At 41.1% G+C, this 26,495-nt stretch overlaps 1 protein-coding gene across 4 annotated transcripts in view; it reads left to right on the forward strand.

The window, feature by feature from the left end:
- The window catches only part of MCC (MCC regulator of WNT signaling pathway), a 217,678-nt gene that overhangs the window by 182,243 nt on the left and 8,940 nt on the right, over window positions 1-26,495 (forward strand). For all 4 annotated transcript variants that reach the window (XM_074813511.1, XM_074813512.1, XM_074813513.1 and 1 more), the window contains 5 exons: window positions 660-760; window positions 3,899-4,082; window positions 11,111-11,345; window positions 18,214-18,420; window positions 19,368-19,465. In XM_074813511.1, coding sequence (XP_074669612.1) covers window positions 660-760; window positions 3,899-4,082; window positions 11,111-11,345; window positions 18,214-18,420; window positions 19,368-19,465 — 825 coding nt within the window. The remainder of the gene's footprint in view (window positions 1-659; window positions 761-3,898; window positions 4,083-11,110; window positions 11,346-18,213; window positions 18,421-19,367; window positions 19,466-26,495) is intronic.

Raw genomic sequence — 26,495 nt, forward strand, 5'->3', positions numbered from 1 at the left:
TGGAACAGGCAGTTCTGGTCTTAAGACAAATTGTGTGCCTTTTAAAGAATGTATTCTCTTACTAATAGCCTTGATCAAATTACAAGGAAATGTAAATTGCAAATAGGTACATTAATGTATATGTTTTCAAAAACATTAGAATGGAATGAGTGACTCACAACTGTACTTAGAAGCTGTTAAGTTTTAAGGAGGAAAATCATACAGCCAGGACAGAGCAAGAAGTATTTTTCTTGTCTTTCCTTCTTACTATGATAGTATAGTTATATAGTAGAGTATAGAATACTGTATTTCGTATAGTAAGAAGGCCAGAAAAAGGGTTTCTCAGAGGGATCGTGTTGACCACCATTCATGATGTTAACTGTTTCAAACACGCTTCTGGAGCTCACTTCACATCAGGTCATTCTCTTCTGTTTTAACTTTTTACATTACTTGAGGCCAACCTGGCACCATCATAAGGAAGGAGAGACTGTTGAATGCTTGTGATAGAAGCTTATGTGTGTTATGTCATTTAGTATCCTGCTGCTAGACAAGCAATAGGGAATCATGCTGTTCATCAGCTACCTCTTTTTTTTGTTGTTGCTGTTGCAGGTATTCTTCCCCTCTAAACTGCAGATATATTTTGTGTGATTTTTGTTTTCTGGGTTTGTTTTCTCTTTCAGTGAACAGTGTATAGAAGCATATGAGCTGCTGTTGGCACTGGCAGAAAGTGAGCAGAGCCTCATTCTTGGGCAGTTCAGAGCTGCAGGTGTTGGTTCTGTTGGTAAGATGTCAATGAATCACTTTTTTTTTTTCTTTGCAAGTCAGTTAGCATTAGAGTTAGTTGTAACAGTGAATCATCTCATGACCCATCACTTAAGAATGCTCTCCAGTATCTTCATGTTTTTAACTAATTAAATCATTTTACACACCCAAAAAATAGGAAACAAGAGAAAGAGAAACTGGAATTAAATCATAAAATTCACCAGCAATTTAAATTAACCTCCATGTACTTTTTACAAGGGGATGTCTGTTCTGGCAGTGGTGAGGCAGTTACAGGCATGCAACTGTACAGAGTGGAATTATTACACAATACTCATGAAGATATGTGAATTAAGGCCATACAGCTGTGGTGACTGCAAGTATAAATTTAGTTTGAACCAGCAACATTGAACTTTCTAGAAGTTGAGTGTAGTCTTTAAAATCTTGGATTAAGACAATACAAAGGTAGCATTGAGTAGTCACCAAGAAAAAAACCAAAAATGGCTTTAGTTTTTCACCCCACATTTTACCTTTGCTCTGAAACTTTAAAATATTTCATCTTAAATTTTACTGTGTTGTCAGGGATATTAGCCTATATGTTCTGGGTTTTTCTTATTTTGTGTATAGTTAATCTTGTGGCTAGGGGGTGGTGTTTTTTAATATACTTTCTCGCTAAGTAATGGAATAAGCCACTGTCATACGTACAGTTCAGAAGTGTTTGGAGCTTGACATTGATGCTGGCTCCGCTTTTCTGATACAGGTGTTTATACAATGAACATGAACCTGGGTTCTATAGTCCCATTCCTTTTACTGATAGAAGGTAGCTGTAGTAATGTTCAAGTAGAAAGAGAGGAAACCTTCAGAGAGGGAAGGCAGCTGGTGGTATCCTGGCTTGTATCAGAAATAGCATGGCCAGCAGGGACAGGGAAGGGATCTTGCCCCTGTACTCGGCACTGGTGAGGCCGCACCTCGATTACTGTGTTCAGTTCTGGGCCCCTCACCACAAAAAGGACATTGAATTACTCAAGTGTGTCCAGAGAAGGGCACCGAAGCTGGTGAAGGGTCTGGAGCACATGTCGTACGAGGAGCGGCTGAGGGAACTGGGGTTGTTTAGTCTGGAGAAGAGGAGGCTGAGGGGAGACCTCATCGCCCTCTACAGCTACCTGAAAGGAGGTTGCAGAGAACTGGGGATGAGTCTCTTGAACCAAGTAACAAGCAATAGGACAAGAGGTAATGGCCTCAAGTTGTGCCAGGGAAGGTTTAGACTGGATATTAGGAAGTATTTCTTTACAGAACAGGTTGTTAGGCGTTGGAATGGGCTGCCCAGGGCAGTGGTGGAGTCCCCATCCCTGGAGGTGTTTAAGAGTTGAGCTGACATAGCGCTGAGGGATATGGTGTAGTTGGGAACTGTCAGTGTTGGGTTAATGGTTGGACTAGATGATCTTCAAGGTCTTTTCCAACCTTGATGATTCTGTGAATAGCTCTTCATGCTGTGCTGAGGTATAGTAACTGCCTGATTGAGACAGTATTACAGCATTAGTTTCTCAGGAATCACTGAAATGTAAATGGAAAGCTTTTAGAGACAGAGTGACCATCTGGCTTTAGAGCCACAGGACTGACATGGTCAGCCTTCTGTTTGAGATGACCATATGCAGTCAGCCCACAGTTGCTGTGCTGTTAACCATGCCTCTTACCCATCTCTCCCAGTGCTAGAAGCAGGCCCTGTCTTGGCCTGTGCAGTGTGTGCCATACACTGAATGTTAGAGTGAATGTCCGAGATTTTCATCCACCTTTCTTCCAGACTCTGGTCATTCTTTTCCATAGTGTGCTAGGGAGCTTTCCCTGCTGGCAGAGATCAGTGGCCAGCAAAAGTGAATTTAGTCTTGGATTTTCTGTACACATGGGTCGCAGAAAGAAATGTTAGAAGGGAGAAATACCTTGGGTTTCATCTCACATGCATTTTATGAGAGTGTAGTATAGTTTTTGTATAGGTGTCTGTCTACAGCTCTTACAGTATTACCAGTTACAGCCATGTGATAGAAAAAGTGCCAATTTCCCATTACATAACACAGCTTGACGGAAGTTGTGTTTGGTTTATGTACTTTTACTTCACCATGAAATTGATGAAAAGATACAGATGAAATAGCAGATTTTTGGTTTGAAGATCAATTGAGTTTTATATCAACATCTGTGAGTGGAAGATTCATGGGAGTTGCTTCTGCGTAACTTGGAGCTGAGCATATCCAGCTTCTCTTAACATTCTCCCTTCTTTTCTTCCACATTAATGTTATTTCTAGTGCATGCACTTTACTTAACCAGTGCGAAGTATGGGTAATTGGTATGTGACCTGAATAAGGATGAAATTAAAATCTGACATAGAGCAAACTGGGAGGTTTTTATACTCTCTTGACATGTTTGAACTGTATTTGGTAAAGTATGAATATACTGTAGTTTTGTTCAGACTTTCAGTGTGGCCACCAATGTGCCTTGCTTTAATGTCTTTACTCCAGCTGGAGTTAGGACTATAGGAATAGTGACAGTGGTGGTTTTTGTCCTGCCTCTGCTGAAGGGGTGGTTTACTGGCTCCATAGATGTTGCATAACCATTAAAAATTATAGCAAATTAATAAACATCAGTGCTAGTTTTCTTTTGGTTTAGTATTCATGACGGTAAACTCTGAAAGGCAATTCTTCTAGCTTGAAAGGTAACCCATAAGATGGTGTTCTGGCAAGCGATTAGGCTTGAGATAAAGATGCTTGTGAGAAGAAGCACTGAAAATGACCACACAGTGAAACAGCGCTGGATTGATTGGAGTAAAAGTTGTAATTCAGGCTGAGGCTTTTCCAGTGTATTATTAATTTGAGCATCCTAACCTAATGTACAATGCACACCCTTACAGACAAGCTAGCTAAGATAAAGCATCACTTAAGACAGGTACCCAAAGCAACAACTACCTGGCTGGGAGGGAGATGCATTCAGGCCAGTAGCCCAGTTGCCACTGATGCTCACACAGAAGTGAAGTCACTTTTACATTACAGATTGGTAATTTATTGTCATCGTCTTGGTATAAACTGAGAGTGTGCAGAAGCACCTCTACTCTTGCATTAATTTCTGTCACCCTCTTCAGAGCTCTAAAACAGATTGTTTGCTTGAAAACTAGGGGACCAGACAGGTGATGAAAACATCACTCAGATGCTTAAGAGAGCTCATGACTGCAGGAAGACAGCTGAGAATGCAGCAAAAGCCTTGCTGATGAAACTAGATGGAAGCTGTGGGGGAGCCTATGCAATCACTGGCTGTAGCGTGCAGCCCTGGGAAAGCCTGTCATCCAACAGCCACACAAGGTAACTGCAACTCATCTTGCTTTCCTAATCCCAAAGTGTTTGTTTTCAGACCAAAAGTTATGTTGTATTGTATTTGGTGACCTACCTCCTTCACCTCAATCTGCTGGCTCTTTGCTTTGATTTATAAGTCACCATGCCTCAGTGGTCTGATTATCTTTAGACTTTGAGCAACTCCAGCCAAGAAGGGCTTTGTATAAATTTTTGCAAATGGGTGACTTTGAGCTTTGATCTTCCTCGTAAAGGGCAAAGCCATTATGTTTGTTTTACTTCAGTGACTTTCTTGCTATTTTATTGGAACTCAAATCATGTACTTCTTATTCATACCTATTGCATGCAGACAGCACAGACGTATGGAGAACTAGAGATCAGAAGTATGCTTCCACTGGTGTTTTGGAGTGTTCAGGAATTGTTTTCTCAATGTTGCAAATCCAGCCATTTTGTTTTAAACCATTTCCTCTCCCTTCTCATTCCCCTTTGCCCCCCCCTCCAAATTCCTCCTTCCCATGCTATTCTTTTGCATGGGGAGTGGCAAGTGAACATCATGACAGAGTGGATTCTTGCAGGAGAGGCTGGATATTGCAGTTATTCTGAAGACCTATAAATTAATGAAACTGAAATGAGCTATTATTGCAGAAGTGTTCCAGTTCAAATACATCTGCTAGGAGCTTCATTTTGAGTTGCTGCCTGCCTGCAGTGTAATTGTACTCTGTGCAGTGAATATGTGTGCTTGTGTATGGATACGAATTTGGCAAGTATCCTGGATAAATATAGATGAACATTTTTCTTTTTAAAAGTTATTTTGGTTTCTCAGATTCACTCTAAAAATTCATTTTAATTCAGTTTTTGAGCCAGTTCTTTATTCAAATGCTGTCATTTTTTGACAGTTTCAGAAGTTTATTTTAGTACTATATCATTTCCTCTTCTTGCTGATGCTTCCTCCAAAGGATCTTATTTCCTGCCATGTGACTAGCATGAAATAGCTAAAAAGTGAGCAGAAAAGTAACTTGAGGGAACAGGGTCCAAATTTGAGGTATATTTTAACGTTTTATTCAAACAAGTGTTATGGGGCACTTTCAGTCCAAGAAAGCTGTATCTTTATTCAGAAATTAATGTGGCAGCATCTGTGCTAGTAACACATTGATTGCTCATTGTACCCAAAGTATTTACTGGCCTTGGAAAGCAGTTATACAAAGCTGTTTAAAATACTTGACTTGCCTCAATATGCATGCACTTACGCCTTATCTACAGCCACATGTGAACATGTTCTAAGTGGTCACACATAGCAACACCTCTACCTAGGCTGAGCTTGTTTTCCATTCTGTTATTTGAAAGGGTCATTTTCAGTTGTTCATAACTGTCTCAGTGTTTTTCTTCCTTGTGAGGTATCTGTTATGTAGTCAAGGCGTTTTTTTTTTTTCTTGAAAACAATTTAGATAGTTTCCAGTATTGATGGGGGAAATTGTGGGTGGGGGTGCTGTTTCCAGGTGTTTTTTGTTTGTTCTCCTAGTCTTTCACTGAAAGTGTTTGGTAGTCTACAGTCCTTGCTTTGTTGAATGTCATTTTTGGTTTTGTGAGGAGGAGGCTAAGGGAGAGTTGTGTGTGTTTGGGGAGGAAAACCATCCCTCATGCTCATTGTTTACCGTGAACTTTTGGTGGTCAGCTGGCAGTCTGCGTATGTGTGCACGTAATGTATTGGCTGAGCAGATAAAGTTTCAGCAGAGTATGATTAAAATGGCATAGGATTTCAGATTTCGTCAATATAGACTGTCATGAAATGTGAAAATGCAAACATGAAAGCTTCTGTGTGCGAGAGATGTTTTAGCTTGAGTCATTATCATTGTAGGGTAATTTTTCTGGCATGGAACAAGATACTGTACTGAATAAGGTAACTATTATTATCTGCTTTGATATATATGAAACATAAGAGAGAAAAGCTGCTCTCACTCACCTGAAGGGCACATAGCAAGTCGGGGAACTTGTCATATGGGCATCCTGATCTGGTCATCACTTACACATTGTTGTCCATCTCCCCTCCCCTCACATCCAGTGTAAATTGTCTTTGTCTAAACATACATATCAGTGAAAATATTTCTGAAACTTTAGTTTCTCCATGAGATACAAATCTTCCCTCCTTCTGTTGTGTTCAAGTGATACATGGTAGAGGGGTTTTCAGATCTCTCCTTCCTGTGGACTCTGTCTCAAAATAGAGGCATCCCCTCTTCAGCTTACAGACACATGACACACTGTGCCAGCCCATAGATGGAAAGTCTGTGTTAGTTCAAAAGGCACACATTTTCCATATTTCTGTCAGTAAATGTTCTATCTAGGGTTTAAAAAATTGAAGATTTTGTCTTTAACTCCCCTTTCCCTATCATCTGGATCCTTTTTGTTTCTCTCCAGGACCCTACTCCTACTTTTTGGACTTACCCTGTCTATATTGCTGGCTCTCTCAACCCATTCATGCGTGCTCCCTTGTCACTTGGCTCCCTGCTGCTCTACACAGACGTCCCATTGCCACAGACCTCCAGCCCTCTATAATTCATTGTTGTTGGTGATTTCCATTTCCTTTAATTTTTCCATTACAAAAGCAATCCAAGCAGAGATAGTAAAGCAGGCTGTGGATTTCTAGCTGTTCCTACAGGCTTAATGTTTTTTATGTGTCTTAAAGAACTTGACAGTCTATAAAACTGGGGAGTAGAACAAGCCCACATCACCAGCGGGTGCTGTGTAAACCACCATTTGGGGACCACTACACTGAAATGAAAACATTTTTACATTGTGTGGCTCAAACATACTCCAAATCTGCAGGACTGATCTTTTGCCATAGCTGTTTTAGTGTTGCAGGCTTTTAGTTTGAGATATGTATTGCTACCTTTTCCCTTTGAAACCAGCTGAGTAAAGTGGTAGTGGGATGATGAAAACTCCTTTTCTGAGACCTGTGACAAATGCGTAGTTTTCCCTGCTGTTCAAAATCCTGTAGAATAGGGACTTACAGCAGAATTGTTGACCCATCTTTAGCTTTGGGATTTCAAATGAGATTCTGAATGTCAGATCACTGAACACATTACCGAGAATAAATAAATGCTTGGTGAGCCACTAGTGACAAGTGGTGAAAGACTGTGACTGAGTCTTTAAGACTGAAATGAAAAGAAATGCAATGCAATGAAAGAGCATCACAGAGGTTGTTACTGGTGAAGTGAATAAAAATAATAGCAAGCATATCGACTCATTTGTCTGACAGCAGCACAATAATGTTGCCAGTTCATTTTTTGAGAATAGAAATAGGTCTGCAGTGTAGTTGGAGGTTATAATTATTTTAAATGGACAGAAGCTAACTACAGAACATGTATTGCCAACAAGGTTTGACTGCTTGCACATTAAAAAGAAAGAAACAAAAGAGAAGGACTGAAAACTGGATTTTATTCCCTGCAGTGCTAGTAAGCTCAGCATTACATCTATCTGGATTTATGGGGGGAAAGATCTGCTCTCTTGTATGCAAAGGGAATTCTTCTTAGTATTAAGCTGTGTCACAAAATATCTCAACTCAGCCAAATGTAGGACTATAACTCTCGTCAGAATCACCTCAGATTTCAGATAGGTAGCTGACAGACAAAATTATCTTGGCTGAAGCGTACAAATTATTTAGAAATTACCCAACGGGTATCTTAATGTTATCTGTGTAACACTTCATTGCTGGACTGAACTAGACTCAGAAGGAAGCAGGGTGGTTTCACCAAAGGTTCTGATTTTAGCCAAATTCACTGTTAGTCTTTTGGCTGTCTGAAGTGTTGTTCAGTTTCTTAGGAAGTTACTATCTTTTCGCATTGTGCTGTTTCAGATCTCAAGCCACAACATTCATCTAGAAGATAGTTGGCCCATGTATACTGCGTATCAAATGCATTCTTTGAGGTTGCATGCAGACATTCAAGCAAGTTTTGTGGATTCAATTCTGACAGCTTTTAGTTCTATCAACTTTTGTATTATCTGCATCATTGCTGAATTGCAGATTTATGAACTGAAGCTTTTACAGGGTTTTACGGACAAAATTTTGTAGTGTACAGAAGTTGTTACTCTGAGGCACTGTTGGAAGCCTCATTTGTATCCATCCACTGGATTTTACACACACACACATGCACATGCAAACACATGCATGCATGACAGCAAATAAGACTGCATGTTATACTATACCAATCTGCATGTTTTCCACAGACTGTATATGAAAATTAATTTGACATCATCCATGCATGACATCATTGTAAAAGACTTGAGGGGTGAAGTGAGTTGGACAAACATTTCTCTTTGCGTGTTCTGAATACAGCAGCAGTGAGAATGAGCAGATTGATATTGTATTCCCTCCAGGTGTGATGAAATTGTGATCCTTTCTCTATCCTGACCTACATGCTTGAGAAATGAGAAACTGCACATCTTTTGCAACGGTTTCATGTGTTTTTTGGATGGATGCGTTATACTATATATGCATTCTGTCAGTCTGTTCTCCTTTGTCCTGACTGCTGTTAGAAGGGAGAGCAATATGTGAAATTCATATGCTTACCAGCTGTGGGCTGTTAAACAGAGCAGCAATGGACTGGCATTAAGGCTGTGGAGAGCTGTATGGAGGGGCTTTTGGGGGAACACACCCTGGCAGAGCTGTGCTGTAGGAGTTCAGAAACACTGCTGCATTGTTTCCATCCCTAATCGTGCAGCCTCATTTTTACAACAGTCCAAAGTGGGCTTTGTCTCCTGGCTTTCTGCAACCCATACTGCTTCCAGTCTTCTGGGTGGGGTCTTGCTGCTTAATGTACAGGGAGAGGGAAGGTTCTTGTCCCTTTGTGTGCTGGCTGAGACAGTTTCCTTGCTAAGCTCTCCTCACCTTCTTAAAAAAAAAAAAGAAAAAAAAAGAGCAGCTTGCTAGCAATTCACCAGAGGACCAACTCAGCTGCAGACAGGCAGGCAGGCAGGCAGCCAGGACTAAAGTAAAAGCAGCCTGAGTATCACTGGCAACAACCCAGACTGCCTTCCTCAGTTTGGACTGCTCTCCTCTAAAATATACATGCATAGCCGTGGACCTTTAAGAGCCAAAATCTGTGAATATCCAGTGAGTACAAGGTCTAACACAACATTAACAATAGACTTTCAGCATTTTTGCTCAGGTTTCATTCCCAGCAGGAAAGCTAGGTTTTCTTTCCTTTGCAAGCAAAAACTGAGATGAGCTCTTTGTGTCCCAAGATTTGAAGCCTGTGTAGGCTTCAAAATCTGTCCTTCCTCCAACAACAGATGTTTTACATTTAATCCAGAAAAGCTGTGCAATTGCTGTCTTTGCATGCTGAGGAAATTTGCAACATAATTTCAGTACAGAATTAAGTATTTCTCATGTTGTCTATCCCCATGATTTTTATATCAGTATCTACTTCAGAGAGGTATCTCTAGACTCAGTAAAGCAAGATTTATTAAGTGTTTAGAGGTTCTCTTAGGAAGAACTAAGTGTGAACAAAAACTTGTTTCAATCTGAAAGGGTTTCTATGTAATGTAGGTACCAGGTGTTTTTAGCTTCACTGAAGATGGAAATGGATGGAAACAACAGCACAGAGCAGTTTACATTTGTGGTAAATATGGCACCTATTATCCCTAAGAAAAGGAAGGAATAATGGGAAATTGACAGAGAACTATAGTAAGGAACTGTAATGTGATATTTCATGAGGGGGAAGGATTCTGAAAAAATCTTTGTAGACCTGTCAATTCTCCGTCTCCTCCAAGGCTGTGCTTGGAATATGTGGCAACATTGGCAGTTAGTTGAGGCACTTAAAAATCAATGTAGCTTTAACTGAAGTAGAACCAAAAGAAAAGAGAAAAATCAAGCCTATCTTGATAGGCTTCCCCTTTTTCACATCCATAATATATTTTAGGACATCATCCTGACTCTCACAGCATGTAGCGGATGGGGCTTTTTTTCTTCCTACCAAAATGTTGAACAGCAGTGCAATTTGATACTGAAAGTGATTTATTCCCCTGTTGAAAACTGAGATCATCTAGCATTCCAGACAAGCACAGTTAATGGATGACTTATCCCTCACCCAGCAGCTGATTACAGGACCTCGGGAGACAGCAGGCAGCTTTGAGTGAGGTTATAGAAACAACGTGGCATTTTATTTTCCTTTTAGTGATATTGCAACTATATTCAGCCCCAGAATGCTTTGGCTGTATCGGTCTCGGCCCCCTGCAGCACTGGCATGCATCTAGGTGGGTAGGCAGCACTGAGCCACCTTGCTCTAAGACATTAGTTCTCCCTTTCTGCGATCTCTGTGTAAACGTTTATGGGGCAGACTAATGGGCAGTCATTTGTTTGATGCCTGTAGATAGAAGAACTGCCATGTCTGATGATGACATTTTATTAAAAATCCTGCTAACTTATAGGTTGGTTCTAAACCCCTCCAGCCCTGAAGGAATGGCAGTGTACTAAGGAATACACCTTAACATGAATTGAAAGGTGCATTGAAATTGAAAGATGAATTGAAATCTGCCAGCATCCATTAAAAAATATTTGAGATGATAGCTGGTATCGCCATCAGCAGAGATAAATGAGATCTGGGCCGATTCTTTTTTCTTAGCAGATACTTCTTCCTAAAGAAGATGAAGACCCACTGAGAGCAGAGAGAAGCTTGCCCTGCTAGTGTATTGCTAAGAAACCTTAAGTAGCGCTTTTTTTTTTTAATTAAAAAGAAGACTTGTTCCAGAAGACACCATTTCAGAAAAAGTAATTCTGTTACATGTCACTAAATATCTGACTTTGTAGAGTTTTCATCACATGATACAATTTTCTCATGCAGCTTAGAGTATTAATTTTTTTCTGAATTTTTCACACCCCTCTGCATCTTCTGAACATTGCAACGTCCAGTCCACACTATGTGTGTCCTTTCTATGAACTTTTAAGTAAGACTCAGATTTGTTGATAAAATATTGGGAGCGTGTTTAAGGTAGGAGTATAGATTTTGTTCCAGACGTTTTTTTAATACCGCTCTTTCTCTTTGCAGTACTACCAGCTCAACTGCAAGCAGTTGCGATACAGAATTTACGAAGGAGGATGAGCAGCGGCTGAAGGATTACATCCAGCAGTTGAAAAATGACAGGGCAGCAGTGAAACTGACAATGCTGGAGCTGGAAAGCATCCACATTGATCCCCTTAGTTATGATGTTAAACCTCGTGGAGACAGCCAGAGGCTAGACCTGGAAAATGCGGTCTTGATGCAGGAACTTATGGCAATGAAGGTATTTTATTTATATCTAACAGGCTAAGTGTGCTGCTAACAATGCCCCTGTGCTATAAAACATGCTCAGTCACACATATGAGAGGCTTTGATAGTGATCACTGGGTAATAAATGGTAACTTTATTGAACCAAATAAAGGGATGAAAATCCAGTAGTCAGAAAGTGACAGAAGGCAGTGCAGTAACAGTGATGAGGTATGTGTGTTTTGAATTAGGCGAGGACTTCATCTGTGGCTCTAAACTTGGAACGGTCTCCTTGACAAACCGGATGCACTCTCTAAGAGATACAGCAGCTGAGTTGCTTGAGGGTGACCAAAACCATGATACAGCACTTCCGAAGAGACAATTCATTACTTTACTTACAAGCTTGCAAATATGCATCTTGCATATTTGTGTACTGAAGCAGAACAAATTCGCCTCCTTTTAATACTGCCATGGCAGGAGGAATGGTCTGTCAGAAGCTATCATCCCTAATGCTCTCCAATGGTTGGTGTCTAAGTCCAGAGCTGTTCTAGGCACTGTGTTGCAATCTGTAGCTCAGTTCAGAGCCTGAGCAAAGAATGCAGTGTGTAATGACTTACAGTAAGAGGTTTTCAGGGAAAACTCTGGTCCCTCAAGCCTGGTTTATACTTCCAGTTCTAAAGATGTGATCTAGAAAAACTAACTTTTATTGACCAGGTATGAAGCTTATATAATTTTAAATCTGGCTTCTGTATTGACTTTAAGAATCACAGAATCATTCAGGTTGGAAAAGACCCTTGGGATCATCGAGTCCAACCATCAGCCCTACCCTACAAAGTTCTCCCCTACACCATATCCCCCAACATCTCATCCAAATGACCCTTAAACACATCCGGGGATGGTGACTCCACCACCTCCCTGGGCAGCCTATTCCACTGTCTGACCACTCTTTCTGTGAAAAATTTTTTCCTAATGTCCAGTCTAAACCTCCCCTGTTGCAGTTTAAAGCCATTCCCTCTTGTTCTATTGCTAATTACCTGTGAGAAGAGACCAGCACCAACCTCTCTACAGTGTCCTTTCAGGTAGTTGTAGAGAGAGAGGTGAACTAAAACATAGGGACGTATAAAAGGCAATACAAGAGCATGTCTGCATTTAGAAGTTGTCTCGTTTTGGTTCAGTTTACATAAGTTTAATTTCTGCATGTTAATGAGTCCTGTTTTAGTCAACTAATGGCAGGTATATCAGATGATGGTATCATGTGGGAGAGCAAATCCTAATAGTTTAATAAGCTTCTAAAGTACAGATTTTTGTTCAGATGTGCTACTGCTGGCTAACTGGTAGCTTAGTTATAATTATGTTCTTAGTGGTGCTGCTCTTCCATGATGACAAATACAATTTTGCAATAATGCATTCAATATTTGCAGTTCAGAAGAAAAGATTGCCTACTGTCAGTCAGAGGATTTAGTTATGTTAGTTGTTTGAATATATTGTGGTCAACAATATATTCTCCATATTTAGAGCATGCAGGATGTACTGGAAGACATTTATAGATCATTAGATGTATATTTCAGATACCACACTTTCTTCTTCTCTTTTGCATCCAGAGCTTCCCTGAAATCTCCTGTACATGATTCTTCCTCTATCTTTAAATTGGTAAAGGCAATCTGCAGAGCTATCTCATCTGATTAGTGCTGTTGCATTCCCTGACCTGGCAAGAACACTAACAGTTGCATATCATAATTTCTGGCAGTTTTGAGTGCTGGTAATCCTTTTGTTCACTAAATGATCATCTAACTTGTTTTTGACATATGGTGTCCACTCATAACTTTTGGGTGGACCTAGCACATTGGGTTTTCACTGCAGGAATTATCCGTAGAAGAAGAGGAAGTTTTTCTTCTTCGATTGGTTTGTGTGCAGTTCATACTGGAGTAGACACACATTTTACACAGGTGGCTGAAGTCACCTTCAGTCCTTTCTGGTACAGAAAAAGTGACAGTACTGTTATTCATTATAATTTGTTGTACTTTGCTGGAATTCACAACTGGAGGAAATCCCTAGGTTTCTGAAAGGGATATGGTGAAAACTCAAGTTTGTCAAAGCTTGGAATGGATTTTGTTGGTAAGTGCTCTTCTGCTGCAGAAGTTGAAAACTTCTGGCTTTCTTCTATGCATAAAGAATTACAAAAGGCACAGCTACACTTTGCATGCTTTATTCCCAAGAGAATGTGCTATCTTGTTAGTATCTATGGTTGTTGCTCAGGTCCCCCAGCCACTCCTTCAGCACCCTCGGGTGTATCCCATCCGGTCCCATAGACTTGTGTATGTCTATGTGATGCAGTAGGTCACTGACTAACTCCTCCTGGAATGCCGGGGGGTCATTCTCCCAGTCTCTGTCTTCTGGCTGAGGAGGCTGGATTCCCTCAGTACAACTACTCTTGCTATTAAAGACTGAGGCAAAGAAGGCATTAAGCACCTCAGCCTTTTCCTCATCACTCGTTGCCATGTTTCCTCCTGCATCTAGCAGGGGATGGAGGCTCTCCCTGGTCTTTCTTTTGCTGTTGACATACTTATAGAAACATTTCTTGTTATCCTTGATTGCTGAAGCCAGATTAATTTCTAGCTGGGCTTTAGACCTCCTGATTTCCACCCTGCATAGCCTCACAGCCTCTTTGTAATCACTGTGAGTGGCTAGCCCCTTCTTCCACAGGCCGTAAACTCTCTTTTTCTCCCTAAGTTGCAGCCAAAGCTCCCTGTTTAGCCAGGATGGTCTTCTCTTGTGTCAGCTTCTCTTACAGCACTGGGGGACAGCCTGCTCCTGAGCCATTAACACTTCCTTCTGAAAGAGTGTCCAGCCTTCCTGGACCCCTATACCCTTCAGGACCATCTCCCAAGGGATCCTGTCCAGAAGTTGCCTAAACAATTCAAAGTCAGCCCTTTAGAAGTCCAGGATGTCAGTTCTGCTTCCTCCTCTCCTGGCCTCTCTAAGAATAGAGAACTCTATTGATCACTTGATTGAGTTATTCAAGGATTTCCTGCATTGCTGAGTCTTATGACTTGCTGCTGTCTTCCTGAAACTTGTGTCTGTGTTGGAATCTCTGCTGTATCTTTTGGCACCTTTCATTTATGACTTCCAGTGAAAACTGATCACCACATCGCTCATATTGCTTCTTGCATCTATGTGTTACACTGATAATGTTCTGAAAATGCCTTTACACCATTAGTTCTTCATTATTGATGAAAATGATCCATAGAAAGATGGTTTGGGGATGGTTTCTCTGTTGCCGTGTTTATTTTTTTTACTAATCCAGAGTGTAAGACTTAGTGGTCCGCCAGTACTTCTGTAAAATCCAATTCATTGCTTCAAGCAATAATTAACCATGTTTCCAAATATATTCTTATCTGCAGTTTGTCAGCAGTCACTGGTGTTGCTTTGAGGTCAATTGTTGTCATGCCCCAGTTAGCAAGGAGATTACTTCTGATGGGTGTAAATAATTCTTGGTTTACAGTCTTTCTGCATTTCAAGAGACTTAATCTAGATAAGTCTCAGCTTTCTACACTGACAATTTTTTCTCTTTTGTGTACAGGTAGTGATGATATTGCTCGTAATGTGCTTTGAGACTACAGTGTCTTTGCAGAAAATGTTAAGAATCCTGTTGTCCACCTTTGTTACAGCATTTCATGCTCTTATAGCTGTATATAGTAAAATACAGTTAACTAGAGCATGTCATTTATTTGCTCTGATATTTATTTTACTTCTGAAGGCTGGTATATTCCACCTTGTGTACTGTGATCATCGTGGAGTCCCGTTTCATGACTTTCAGAACTTTTTGTCACTAAGAGTCCTTGTTGTTTTATTCTTCTGACATGGCCACATCCAACACAAATTTTAATTTTGAGGATGCTGGGTGTTTCTGATTATATTGCGTCAGAAGTGCTTAATTTTCATTCAAGTTTTCACCCAAGTTCAGAATTACAGTATGACTGCAAGTACAAAATATTCCTCAATATTCAGTTAATTAGTCCTGAAATGACTGCTAGATTTTGTACTCGAAGACTGTGAATTTGCTTGCGTTGTATAAGTCTTCTGCAATCAACTGAAAGAGTGACCACTTGCTACCTCCTCCTTCAGGGTTTCATTTTGTAAATGCCACTTGTGCTTTAGGCACACACTCTGAAGAAGTAAATATGTTAAACTGCAAAATGTTTCACCAGCATCCTGTAATTAGAAAAAAAAAAAAAAAGGATCATAAATATACATGTCATTGAAATGAAATTTAGAAGCTATCTTTAGAAAACATATTTTCATGGAAAAAATTACTGCATATGTAAAGACTAGTTAACTCTCTAAGTAAACCTGGGCTACTTAAATTTTCCCACATGAGATGTTACTGTTGCCACCCTGCCTTACAGATTGTATGTGTCCATATCAGAATCCTCAACTGTAGTTTTAATTTTTAACTTCAACCTTTCCATTCCTTCCTGTTCCTTCCCTGGGAGCCTCTGTAAAACACTGGCTGACAGTTCTGCAACTTTTCCCCTGCTTTGTCTTTGCTTTTCTACTTCAAAGTCACATTGTCTTGACATGAGAAAACTAATGTATGGGGGATGCTTTTGGAGTCCATGATATGTCTTCTGGGACAGGGTGCAGACTTGCGAATTCATATATGATGGTCTAAGCTTACTGCCTTCATGAACAAAGGAGTTCACCATTGATTCTCAAATCTATTTTGAGCTAGGATATGTAGTACAAACAAACATCCAGTCATAAGTTAGAAGTTTTAGGTGATGGGAAATACCAGTTCCACAGATTCATTGTTGCAATGGTTAAATTCACCTTTTTCTTTTAGGAAATAAATGTCCCTTATTTCTAGGCTGAATTTGCCTAGCTGGGAAGATCTTGTCATTACTTTCCCACATAGATAGCCCTCTGTCAAGAGTATCTTCTATTCACATAAGTGCCAAAATACTCTGCTCAAATTACTTCTCAGCCTTCACTAAACAGGCTAAGTAGATTATTGGCTTTAGAAACAGAGGCTTAAGAAGCTAAATGCATACACTTAAGTATACCAGACAATCTAGTTCAACTCATATAACTAAATTTCCTCATCATTATTTATCAGTATTATTTACATTTTTACCATTTACAGAAGAAATTAGTGGTAAGTTTGCCTAACAACTGAATTTCTGTAAGCCACATTGAATAGAACTGAATGTGCTTCTAACCTTCAGTTCACAAACAAGTATATGAATAAATGAATGATTTTAAATCTCATACAAACCTTTCCAAGCCTGAGGGTGTTTTAGTATATGGATTTTAGTTTTGCATGGTTGGCAATTCTGAATAAGCCAGTGATTGCCTGTGATTACTATATGCTGGTTCTAACTCTGTTACACCTGTGTGCACTGCTACACCTGTGATCACTGCTGTGATCCAGACAGCAAATTTTTGGTAGGAATGTGGATTCTCTTCTACACAAAAAGTTAGTCTAAATATGTGCTAAGATTTGTGTTTGTATGATCTTTGTTAATAATGGATAGAATACAAAGAACGTTATTTTTGAAGGATGAGGTAAGATACTTTTGATATTTTTGTGACTAGAATATGGTTTTTTGTTTAAAAATAGTGATTTGTTCTGAGGCTGGCCACGCAACAAGAAACTTTTATCTTTCAGAGGTGTTTGCACAGTGAACAAGTCTAGGACTGAACTGTAATACAGAAGAGGGCTTCATGAACTCAGTGTTCACACACAAGGTGACTTAGGGCACGGCAAGGTCAACAGTGAGAACATGATTCTGGCTTGGGTTGGTTTTTTTTGTTTCAGCAGTTTTTTGTTTGGTGGTTTTTTAACACATAATGTAAATTATGTTTTAGGACTGTCTTGTTAAATGTTTTGTGGGTGCTGGCTTTTCCTGGGTTCAGAAAATAACTAAACATTTCATGGAAGAAACTTCTGAAATGTTGTCAAACACAAAAAGCCTTCTGGTTCAGGTTACCAGCTGCTTTTCATGGGAGGCTGGGAGCAAGTGCTGAAAGAAGGGTCACTGCACTCATGCCATGTTCTTACACTTCTGCCCAGCCACTGTCAGAGCAGATGTTAAAGCAGAGGTCTCTCCCCAAATAGCAGTTGTTGTGTTACAATAGTTGACAGCCCTGTCATAAATAATCAGAGTGACAGAAGAACTACACAAAAGAACTAGCTCTCAGAGTTGAGTTCTTTCTGTGAGGTACCAGTGGATCCAGATCTTCAGTGGATCATATTTATGGAAGACTGTAAGTGAGTGCAATTTTGTTAGCCTCCAGTTGTTTATAGTTGGGATTCTGGCCCTCTAGCAGAGGGAAATCAAAAATGGACACCTAATGGTGCTATACCCAGTTGCCCTTTTTGACTATCTCGTTCTACCACAGAGGCTGGTATTATGAGGCAGGAATATGTGATCAGTGTTTGCTGTCCTAGTCCCTCAAACCTACTCCACTTTAATGAGGTAAACCAACTCTAATTCTTATGTATCAATAAGAAACTGGAATCTGGCATTGACAAGAAAGTCAAGACACTCCTGTTTATAGGGCAATGGTCTCTGAAGGGTAAGGTAGAACCAAAGCAATTTCAGCAGCTGTGGCAACCCGCTCAGATCCCTGATACTCCAGTTTCAGCACCACGTTAGTTGCTGTCTTGCCTCTGAGCTTGTTTCTGAGGCTGATAAAGGGATGGCACAGCTCATCATACTTAGTCTCAAGTTATACTAGTCTTTTGACAAATATGTGATTATAAAAAGTCTTCTGGATGCTGATAGTGTTCTGCACGGAAAGAACACTCAAGTAATAGGAGTGGATGAAAACCTTGTTTAACCTCATTTTCCTTTAGGTATGTATTCCTGTGAAGCAGCATGCTGATAATGTTTCTTCAACAGGAGGAGATGGCAGAGCTCAAGGCACAGCTTTACTTGCTAGAGAAGGAGAAGAAGGCATTGGAATTGAAACTGAGCACGCGAGAGGCCCAGGAACAGGCGTACCTCGTCCATATTGAGCACTTGAAGTCTGAAGTGGAAGAGCATAAAGAGCAGAGAATGAGGTCTCTCAGCTCAACCAGCAGCGGAAGCAAAGACAAATTGGGCAAGGTCAGGAGTCAGGTTTCCAAAATCAGCGTAAACATGATTTATTGTACACCTCCCCTCTCTACAGCAGTCTTCAGCATGTTAATCATTCTCCTTTGTCAGTATGTACCTCTTTTTTCCAGTTGTTAGGTGGTTCTTTCCATGCTGTGAGTTGTGAAGACTTTGCAGAATTACTGTTAAGCCTGGGCTAAAATAAGGTTGTCAGTTTGGGGAGGAGTACAACAAAGCTATTCTTGCCAAACATACAAGCTTCTGTGGTTGAAGATGTATGTCTTGCCTGTTGCCACTCACTGGAAGCAGTGAGGCTAAGCAAAATGCTGTCCTCCCCCTACTCCAAACACAAAATATGAAAAAATAGAGCTTATTTCAATGAAGCAGTTAGAGCAATGTAATGTCAGGCTCTTCCAAGTCTAACAGTTTGTAATGATTTGAGAATGAAGACTTTTCCCCCCTTAGTATAACGGAAAACAAACAGATTTCTACCTTTACTTTAATAATTTGCATGAAGAAATAGTGATACCTGGAAAAGCTTTAATCCTGTTATTTCAGTGCTGTGTCCCCAGAAGACCTCAGTAATACATTTAAAAACAAAATCCAGAACTAGTGTAGAACTGTCTTTCTTATTTGTTTCTGAGTGGTTTGATCCAGTGCTTCTTTGTTTCAAGTGTGGTGTCAGAAAGTAATATAAGGCACCAGCAGTTACGCACTCTGTAGCAGAATTCTGCAAATCAGTGAGCTGTGGTGACTTAGGAAACATTTAGAAGGATTTGCAAAGTGTTAATCTGTTAGTCCATTTCTTGGTATGTTGATACACTGCCATGTTGTTGTGACATTATGATGTTTATTTCACTTCCATTTTAAAAGTAGCTGTGAACTACTTCAGGTTTTCAGAGTTTTCCCATTAAGCTGGTAAGTAACTTCAAATTAGATGGCGTTTCCTCATTTCTCAGGAATGCAGTGATGGCACCGCAACACCGTTAACACTAGCTGAGCTGAGACCGTACGATGAGAGTGAACTGACTGCTGAACTGACAAACGCACTCAGGCGGTAAGCAGCTTCCTTCACCAGAAACATGACTTGTTCTGTAGGGCCAGGGTGAGGTTTAGTTCTGAGCCTTCGCTCTTACCCTCATGTGATTTTAAGAGTGATCACAGATTTTTCCTGTAAGGATCAAAGTTCTTCTGATCTTCCCCTCTCTTTGCTGTTGTTCTTCAGTTGATGAAAGTCCTCACATGGTACTCTGCTCCATTCTCCTTGAGGTTCTCTAAAATTCAGATTAACTGTATCCCTAAGAAACCCTCACAATGTCAGGAATGTCCGTATTCAGGCAAGAATATGAGACACAAAACAGTGACGTGAATTGCTTGAGGACATGCAGAGAACCTTTAGTGAAGACAAGATTTGAAGTGTGATCTTTGGTTAAGAGGGTTAGTCGCAGATTAGAATTTGGGTAGGAATTACAGGGGTGGGAATTGCAGTGATTCTGATGACTGAGATGCGCATTTGCCTCCTGAATATGTAAGTAGAGCCACAGTTCAATTACAGATGACGTGTGAAGCATTAGATTTTCAACTAGAGAGAAAATTGATGTCTCGACAAACTGCTTTTATCAACAGCCAGGTTTTAAGCCAAAGCTTTCAGTACAGCTATATATTAACTGGTTAGTTCTTTGTGCAGCACTTTTCACTGCACCAGGTATGTGGTAAACTTCATGACAAGGATATTCACTGTTTCCATAGTTGTTCCACGTTTTCTAAGACATGGCTATCTAATATCTTATCTGGTTATTGTGTTTAGAACTATGCTACTAAGAATTTTGGCTGGGAAGAGTGTATTTTGCTTTTCTGGTGTTTGCACCCTCTTTCCTGATGGAATGGCCTCTCGGGCAGCTGTGGTGTTCCATTCCTGAAGTGCTTTTTTCATAGGTGCAACTTTTAGTGTGCCTAGTGACACTTAAGCCTGTGTAAAAATGTAAGATTGTTACTGCTGCAGAATCAATGCATCTCATACCATTTGCTTAATAGTCTGGCAGTTGCTGAGTATTTAGTTTGCTTGATGCAGGAAACAAAATTCTGTAGTTAAAATAATCAAAACTGTCATTTGAGTGTGGGAGGATAAAATCCATCAACAAATCCATTTGCATAAACATCACATAGAGCCATTGGCCTCCCCCATACCCCCCACACTCCAGTGCCGGTGCAAGCAGCTCCTCCGCTGGCATTTTCTGTCTTTGCTCAAGCTGCAGCTTTTTCCTGTTCTTGTAACTTGCTCCTGGATTTTGAAAAGGTGCCAGTGACCTTAGTTAGCAGAGGCTTGAGTATAGTCATGAAATGTGGTTTGCTGACAACACAGGGAAAAAACCTTTGCTTTATCTACCAGGCGTTAAGTTGATTAGCATGGATTTCCAGCCAGGGGCCTAGCAAGTACAGTTTGTCAGGCAGAAATGGGGAAGAAAAATAATCGAATTAAGTCATACATAAATTTTGGAGTGAAGACCCTCTGTAATGGAAATACGACTGTACTAAATGTGATTGCTACTGCCAGTGGCGCTCAAGCACATTTCCCGCGAGCTGTGTGGACACGGTATTTTTCTCCCTAATCAGTGTGGTAGCCAAATCAGGCTGAATGCTTAGTCTCCTTATCCTGAAGTCTTCTCTCTGAAAGTTGGCAGAAGGTCTGTCTAGCACATGGAGAAAGCTTACTGCAACCTGTTTAGCCATAGCTATGCTAAAAAATACCAGCAGTTCCTAACTGCCGTCCTGGATAAATGAACCCTCAGATATCACAATAAAATTTATACCATCGTGGATCCTCAAAAGAGTTTTAAAAATAATCAAGGTGCATTTTCCTCTTTTCAAGTGCTATGGCAATGCAGAATGGTCTGAAGTGGCCATGATGTCTTTAAGGGCAAAGTGGATTTAACTCTTTTTGCACTTAACATGTGCCAATCCCTCAATTTTCCCACACGTATGGGAAAGTAAGTGCTGGCACTGTGTGTGAACCAGGAGACATTCTGGTGGCTCCCCCTAGCACCCTTCTCACTCACCCAAGAAGCAGGACCAGAATTCAAAATAAAAAATACATTGCCCAGTAACTGTGTTTGCTGGAGGGCAGGAGGGACATGTGAAGCCCATGAATGTTGCACACTGAATCTGATCTAGAGGCAATATTTAAATGCCAATGTTGAGGAGAATTTCAGGGCTGCCTGCAGTTAGTGCATATGTCCAGCAATTGGACCTCTCTGTTGTTACTCCAGACAGTAGACACTGGTGCAGGGGACAGCAGCTGCAAGGACAGGGACAAAAATAGATTTGCTTTTGAGTCTTTCTGTTTGTCAGAGACTGTGATATCAATCAGCAACCCTGCTTGCTGCCCCCTCCCCATCCTGTCTTCACAGAGACAAAAGCCCTGGCAGCTCCCCCCTCTGCTGCTTTCCCATTCTGTCCTTCTGTTGCTGCAGAACTGTCAGGTTCTTCTCAGTTAACTGAAATAGAAGGAAACCCAAATAGAACAGCAGGATGCAGTTACAGTTTGGATTTTGGTGTGGTTTGGAAGCATTTATTTGTTCATAGTCCGCAAATGGCTTTGCAGCAGAACAGTTTCATCCACAGAGGTTGCCTATCTTCTCTCTGCAGATGTGGATTTCCTCATAAATCTGGAATCCAGCAGCATGTTGCAAAGCTCCCTGAGTTGCCACTGGTAGTGCCCATCAGCAGAAATTCAAGGCAGGAGCAATTCTTCATTTATTATTTCACAACGTATTTGTTTTGTAGGCCTCAGGGTTTCCCATAACAGTGTTCAGCTTTAAAGCCCATCTTATGGGCTTCCCATGGAAATCGCATTTCTTTTCCATGACCACTATGCTAACTAGTAGAAATGTAAATTATTTACAAGTTCCATGTTGTAAAAGTTACGTCTAGGTTACCAAATTTCTGGTATTGCAGGCTGAGGCCACTGATTTAGAGACACATACTGTTCCAGCCAAGCATCAATACTTTCTGCCAGAGTCTTTAGCAATTTTGTTTTCCCCTCTCTCCTTTATTGATGTAATGATGGAAAGTTTCAATAAACATGAAGCCTCTTGAGTTTTGTCTTGAGTTTGACACATCTGTAAATGAGCTTGTTGTCAGGAAATACTGTATTCTTGGGAGGACATAAATGTATTCCCAGCAACCTCATGGCCTGGCGCTGACACCTCAATGATTGTGCCAGTGGCCAGTTTTATGAGAGAGGATCTGGTTGAATAACCACAAAATCAGGCACATTACACAGTCTCTGAGGGAGACCTTAAAATTAGATATTCCTTGCTGGTGTGTTCTGCTCTGCTGTGGCAGAAGAAGGGAATGCTGTAGATAACTTCTATGAGTTTATGACTTAGTAGGCACATACCACATTATAAATGCATTAGACATGGCAGAAAGGAGGCAGTAAAAAGAATTCCAGATAAGAAATGCTCTTGCTTTAGCAGGGTGGTAATAATGGTGATACAACTAATCTTTTCTTCTTTTCTGCTAAGTTCTTTCATTCTGTGAAAAATGGCCAAGCTGGCAAGGCTGAAACTTCTACCTCTCCCCAGGCCTTATTAGAAATACTTTGATTGTTGAGGTCTTCCTGCAGTCTCTCCCTGTATTTCCAGTTGCTGATAGCTTTTCTGTCTGCATAGTGTTGTATTTTCTGTATGTATTTAGAGAATCCTTTATAAGCATTAAAATATTTGTGCAGGTAGGATCTGACAGTACTAGGTAAGAGCCATAGCAGACATGACATTTTGCAACTAGGCTGACTGTTCAGACCTCAGCTGGGTCATCAGTTGGCACAAAATTATGGTCTCTGATGGCTGTGCAGGGTGAAGTGCTAAGGTTTGGACAATAGGCCCAAGCTACATGAATTTCATCGGTCTAGACATGTTTCAGTATCTCTCTCACAAAAGAGTGACTTTTCATCCGGCAACACAACAAAGAGGTTATATATTTACCATGTTTGATGACTTCTGAACTGAGAGATAACCTAGTAAGTGATGCTATCAACTGGGAAGTTGCCATGGAGAGGGAAAAGGGTTGTAATCGGTAGGGCTGGCAAACAGTTCTCTTTCTCACCAAAAAGTACATTTAGCACAGAGCTATGGTCCTGTCTCTCTGGAAGTGGAAACTGCAGGTATTTTAGTTGGACATAGAAAATTCATCCTATTGCAGTAGCTTCCATGTGTCTACTGAGACACTGTAATGTTCTTTGCAATCTGAGGTCCTTATGCCTGTTCAAAGACCACAACCCTTTGTTGTGTTAAACTCTTGTTTTGAGAGAGCAACCATTTCAACAGAAAGCTGTGCCAAGGCACAACAGTAACTATTTCCTGACACAGTGTCAGGCAGAGATAAATCAAACTACCTTCCTTTATTTTAAACTTCCCCAAACTTCCATGTGATGACAGCTTAGCTCAGCATATTTTAAAGGGCAACCCTTATTTTCATGATAGTGGGATCCAGGAGTAGGTAGAAGCATCTATGAAATTCAGGCCTATCTTGACCATCAGTAAGGCTGTCTTGGAAATGGAAAGAGAAATGCCTAAACACATCATGTTGTAATGATTCAGATTTTAAATGGCTCTTAAGAATTGAATCAGGAAAATCCTCTTTCTGTTGGCCAAAGTACAGGACGAACATACAGTGGATAAAACTGGGGGGAGAGAGGCAAGGGTTGGCATTCAGAAGCTACTGATGAGTTTTTCCAGTGCATTGTAAGCTGCTTTTTTGTCAGTTACATTTGCTTATTTCTGTTCTCTCATTATCGCATCCATTAAATGGGGAGATACACAACTCAAACATTTGAAAACCAGACACTGGCATGGATTGCAAATTTCAGTGATCTCTGTCCTTTTTATGACTCTGCAGTCTCTGCCATGATTTCCCTTGGCTGTGTGAGGGGTTCAGGAGGCATGGCCTGTCTCTGGAAATCCCCCTGGAGAGCCCCACTGGGAGAAACCTTCTGGTAAGCAGAGAAATGACTCATGGTGATATAAGGGACAGTTTCCTCAGAAGTGCCTCTGGTAGCTATGCATCACAGATAACTGTCATTTGTCTTTTTCTCGGTTTTTGTCATGGAATAAGTAGTTCTCCTTACCACTGCATGGTTATCTGAACTGCCGAGCTGCTGTGTACTTGGATATAATCATCACAGGGAGCTCCAAATAGCTCCAGGTCTAGAGACCTTCCAGGCTGGGCTGGCAGAGCTGGGTGGGAGGTTTGAGCAGTGAGTGCAGCAGGTGTGCTGCTGCCTCCCTCCAGGCCTGTTTTCCCTTTTTGCTGCTAGTCTGTGGTTTCCAGGACCACACCTGGCCTGTCTCCCCACTGCTGGTGGTATAACGCCTGTGGTACTGTCTGGTTTTTGAGATCTGCTATAAGCATCTGACAATCAGAAAAAAAGCAGTTCAGTATCCTACACCAGCAAAGTGGTTTTTAAAGCACTCTCTGTCTTCTCTGTGATCAGAAAAGGCTACCTTTGCACAGATAGCAGGCAGCATGGGTATTCTCAAGCCCTCTGATGCCTGAGGAGACGAGACAGGAAGATATGGCATTTGAAGAGGGTGATTTCAAGACTCTTTTGGCATTTTTGTAGTGTTGTTTTGTTGCCTCTTTAAAAAGTTCTATTAGTTGTTTTCCTTAGCAGGCCAACCCACACTAGTGAGGGAGGCATGCATTTGAATTGGCTTGGGGATTCTGCATGCCAGTCTGACATAAGATGTTAGGCTAAACTACTGATAAAAAGAGAATTTATCTCCATTCCTTTTAAATGTCCAGCTGTTACCTCCTGAGAGAAGAGCAGTCAAATGCCTAGGAAAAAAAATCGTGTCACCCTATTCAGCTGGAACTGTAAAAGGCAGAGAGGGGATTGAAGGAACATGCCAGGCTTAAACCAACAGGAGGATATTAGGAAAGGGACTAGGAGTAAAGTATGGGATGGAAGGTGTGTGCCTCGCCTTCAAAGTGGGGACCATGCAGAAAGCTAGGGGCCATGCAGGTGCTTTTCCTCCCTCCCCTCCCCAAACCCCACGTGCCTGGGGACTGTCCAGCCTGTATGGGTACCTACACCGAGGAAACCTTGAGCCTTGGTGCCCTCGGGCTGGCTGCCCAACTGCTGCGTCAGGGTTTTGTGCATGCAAAGCTCAGCGGCAGATGATGAGCTGAAGCTAATGGTGCCACTCTTAACAGGAGAGCCAGAATCTGAAGAGGTCTGCTTGTAGCAGGCAATGGTCCCTGGTGGGTGAAAGGATGTTCCGAGGGATAGCAAAATGTAGGATAATGAGGCCCTGAAGGCCCCCCAACTCCTCTGCCCAGCTGTGGGAAACTTTCTTACCTCCTGATTTGGAGAGGGCTCAATACTCTTCTTTTGCTCCAGATTTGGCAAGACCTGTGGGTGCTCTTGACCCCGGGAGAGAGGGGTGATAGACTGTGCTTTCACCAGAAGGGGAGTTAGCCGGGTACACTCCAAGCCAGGGGCTGAAAAATCAACTTTCTGTGTGCCAGGGAAGAGCAGCTCCCTGTTGGCAGCACTGGGGAATTCTCAGTGAAATGACCAGGGGCAGGAAAATCCACCTGGGAAGACTTCTGGCATATGAAACCTGAACATGTCTGGAAAAGCCCAGACAGGAAGGAAAATAAAAGATGCACAAGACCTTGCTTACATTATTCTGGGCCAAATATGGTGTCATTGTGTGGAGACCAAATTGACAGAAACTGCAGAAAATGTGCCCAATATTATATAGTTTCCTTTATGGCTCTGGCAGAATTCCCCGCTCTCTGCAACTGTAGCCTTGAAACCAGAGAAAATGTTTCGCCCTGTCCACTTGCTTTCCTATTCAAACCATCCTGTAAGTCTGAAACAAAAAGCCCTTGAAAACCACTTAGCAACTGCCCACTGAGTGTTTTGATTGTGAAAAGACAAAACAAAAGTCTTTGTCACCAGCATACTAGGCATTTCACTGAAAATAGTGTTTTTAGTGGATGTTGGAGTAGGCTGTAGGCCTCTGAATACACTTATTTCGAACTTTTCCTTGGAAAGGGAGCAGTCAGGGATTTCCCTA

Source organism: Strix aluco, chromosome Z (genome assembly GCF_031877795.1).
Source record: "Strix aluco isolate bStrAlu1 chromosome Z, bStrAlu1.hap1, whole genome shotgun sequence".
In the NCBI taxonomy this organism is placed as follows: Eukaryota; Metazoa; Chordata; class Aves; order Strigiformes; family Strigidae; genus Strix; species Strix aluco.